Here is a 2048-nt window from a genome sequence, read left to right as displayed (position 1 = left end):
AGCAAAGGCTGGATGTAAAACTCCCCTTATGTTGAATGCATGTATATATGCATATTCTTCGGTGTAGATACATGATGTTTGCTAGCCAACACCCCACTCCCGACGCTAACTAGTTGTCAAACTACCACCAGAGCACAATTTGCGCTCGACTTTCCTGTACACAGTGACATAGAAATTTATGGATAGCTGGTGGGCACACCTAACGTTCATCCATGGAAGAAAGCAAACTATTTGGACTTCACTGTCCAGTACATCAGTGGCTTACACATTGGAGTATGAAATAGCTAGTAGCCATAACGAACGTTACGAAAGACGCTCATTTGCACATACACACGTTAGTGGTGGGTAGACAAAGATCACACATTAGACATGCACGGGTAAATCATGGGTAGACACGTTTCACAGACACTCCTCTTGACAAAGCACGCCGCTTCGGTATGATCCGCTAATCGAAATATCACCTTGCAATCAACAGACTGGCTAAACAGAATGCTGAAAAGACCGGAGCACCAGGAGGTTAAGCTGACCTCAACAGAAGCATAACCATTACAGACCGGTTGTAAGGTTGGACATCGACAAAGAGTTGAAAGACAGAGGGACACGTCTAAGGGAACGAGAGAAGTAGTACAAAAACGAAAGAGAAGGCATCAATGCACGCCTTGCTGAGAAATTTCAAGACTTACACAGAGAGAGAGAGAGAGAGAGAGGCTAATCAACCGCTGAGAGCCTCCTCTTGATGTGTCTCGATGACGACGTCGGATGCCGGGTAAGCGATGCAGGTAAGGACGAAGCCATTCTCCATCTGATCGTCGTCGAGGAAGGACTGCTCGGACTGGTCGACGGAGCCGGAGACGACCTTGCCGGCGCAGGAGGAGCACGCGCCGGCGCGACAGGAGTAGGGCAGGTCCACGCCAGCGTTCTCAGCAGAGTCCAGGATGTATTGGTCGCCAGGCGCGTCCAGCACCACATCGCCGTTCGGAGTCTTCAAGGTCAACTTGTAGGCCGCCCTCACCCTTCCCATGGAAGGCGACACGCCGAGCATCTTCCCGGCGCCCCGCAGGCTCCCGGAGACGGGCAGGGAGGCAGGCTTCAGGGAGAGGGCAGAGAGAGACATCGAGGCTTGTGCGGCGGCCATGGCTGCTCCTCGCGTGCTTGCTTGAAGTCTTCGAGTTCTTCAGGCCTGTTGTCGACGCTACCTGTTCTTTACGGCTGCGGCTTCTGTGCTGCGGCTAATCCGTCTTCTTCGCTTAGCTTCAGCTCTCTGTTTATGGCTGGTTCTTGTCGATTGTCTGAGGTCGATGCTATGGCAGAGGAAGAAACCCTAGAGTGCCGGGTGTGAGAAAACGCTAAAGGGTATGGTGCCCTATTTGTTGGCCTCGTGAAGAAGATAAGCGCACAATCCCGTCGTCTCGCTTCTGGGCCTCTCATTTGCGGCTCTTTATCCCCGCGCCTCACACTCCCCTGCCCCCTTCGCATCCTCACATTATCCCACGAGGTCCCCACCTCCCCTCGATTTACTTCAAAATTTGGAATTACATGAAGTGATAATATTATCATACGGCATTCACGGCCTCTCGGTTATTGGCTTTTTCTTCCTTCCCTCCCCCTTTCAATTTCTATGACAAGTGGTTGATCAAGGAGCAAATCATTTTCTACCTTACTTCTTTTCGCGCATTGGTATGTTTTGTCCATATTAGGTCCAAAATGCTCACCATAAAAACCCAGGTTTAATGTAAAATAAATCCACCCCAATGGATCCTTGAAGAAGGGTGTCAAGTCATCCCCCGGAGGGTGTCTTCAGGCTACTTGGGATACCAATGGGCTTCAGGGTTACCCTTAAATAGAGATGGTGCTGAATAATCGAAAAAGTTCAGAGCAAGTTGGAAAGATGGAAGGGATTCCAACAAGGTAAAGCACATTCTCATCCCTATGTGCATCTACTTCCTCGCATGCTGGACACTACCCAAAGGGGCTCTCAAACAACTTGAAGCTCTGTACAGGAACTTCCTGGGGGGGGGACCCCAATAAATTTAAATCCTCCAAGGTAG

The 2048-nt window shown here is 50.2% G+C and overlaps 1 protein-coding gene across 1 annotated transcript; it reads right to left on the bottom strand.

The window, feature by feature from the left end:
* Positions 1 to 438: 438 nt before the first annotated feature.
* On the bottom strand, positions 439 to 1401 carry LOC148039443 (ferredoxin-like). Its single transcript, XM_087690686.1, has one exon. The coding sequence runs from the start codon at positions 1133 to 1135 to the stop codon at positions 713 to 715; it is 423 nt and encodes a 140-aa protein (XP_087546812.1). The 5' UTR covers positions 1136 to 1401; the 3' UTR covers positions 439 to 712.
* Positions 1402 to 2048: the final 647 nt, after the last annotated feature.

Source organism: Lygodium microphyllum, chromosome 2 (assembly GCF_053477565.2).
Source record: "Lygodium microphyllum isolate KBCC chromosome 2, Lygodium_microphyllum_v1.1.10, whole genome shotgun sequence".
NCBI classification, from domain to species: domain Eukaryota; kingdom Viridiplantae; phylum Streptophyta; class Polypodiopsida; order Schizaeales; family Lygodiaceae; genus Lygodium; species Lygodium microphyllum.
Note: the sequence above shows the minus strand (reverse complement) of the source record. Positions and strands in the feature narration are given on the sequence as shown.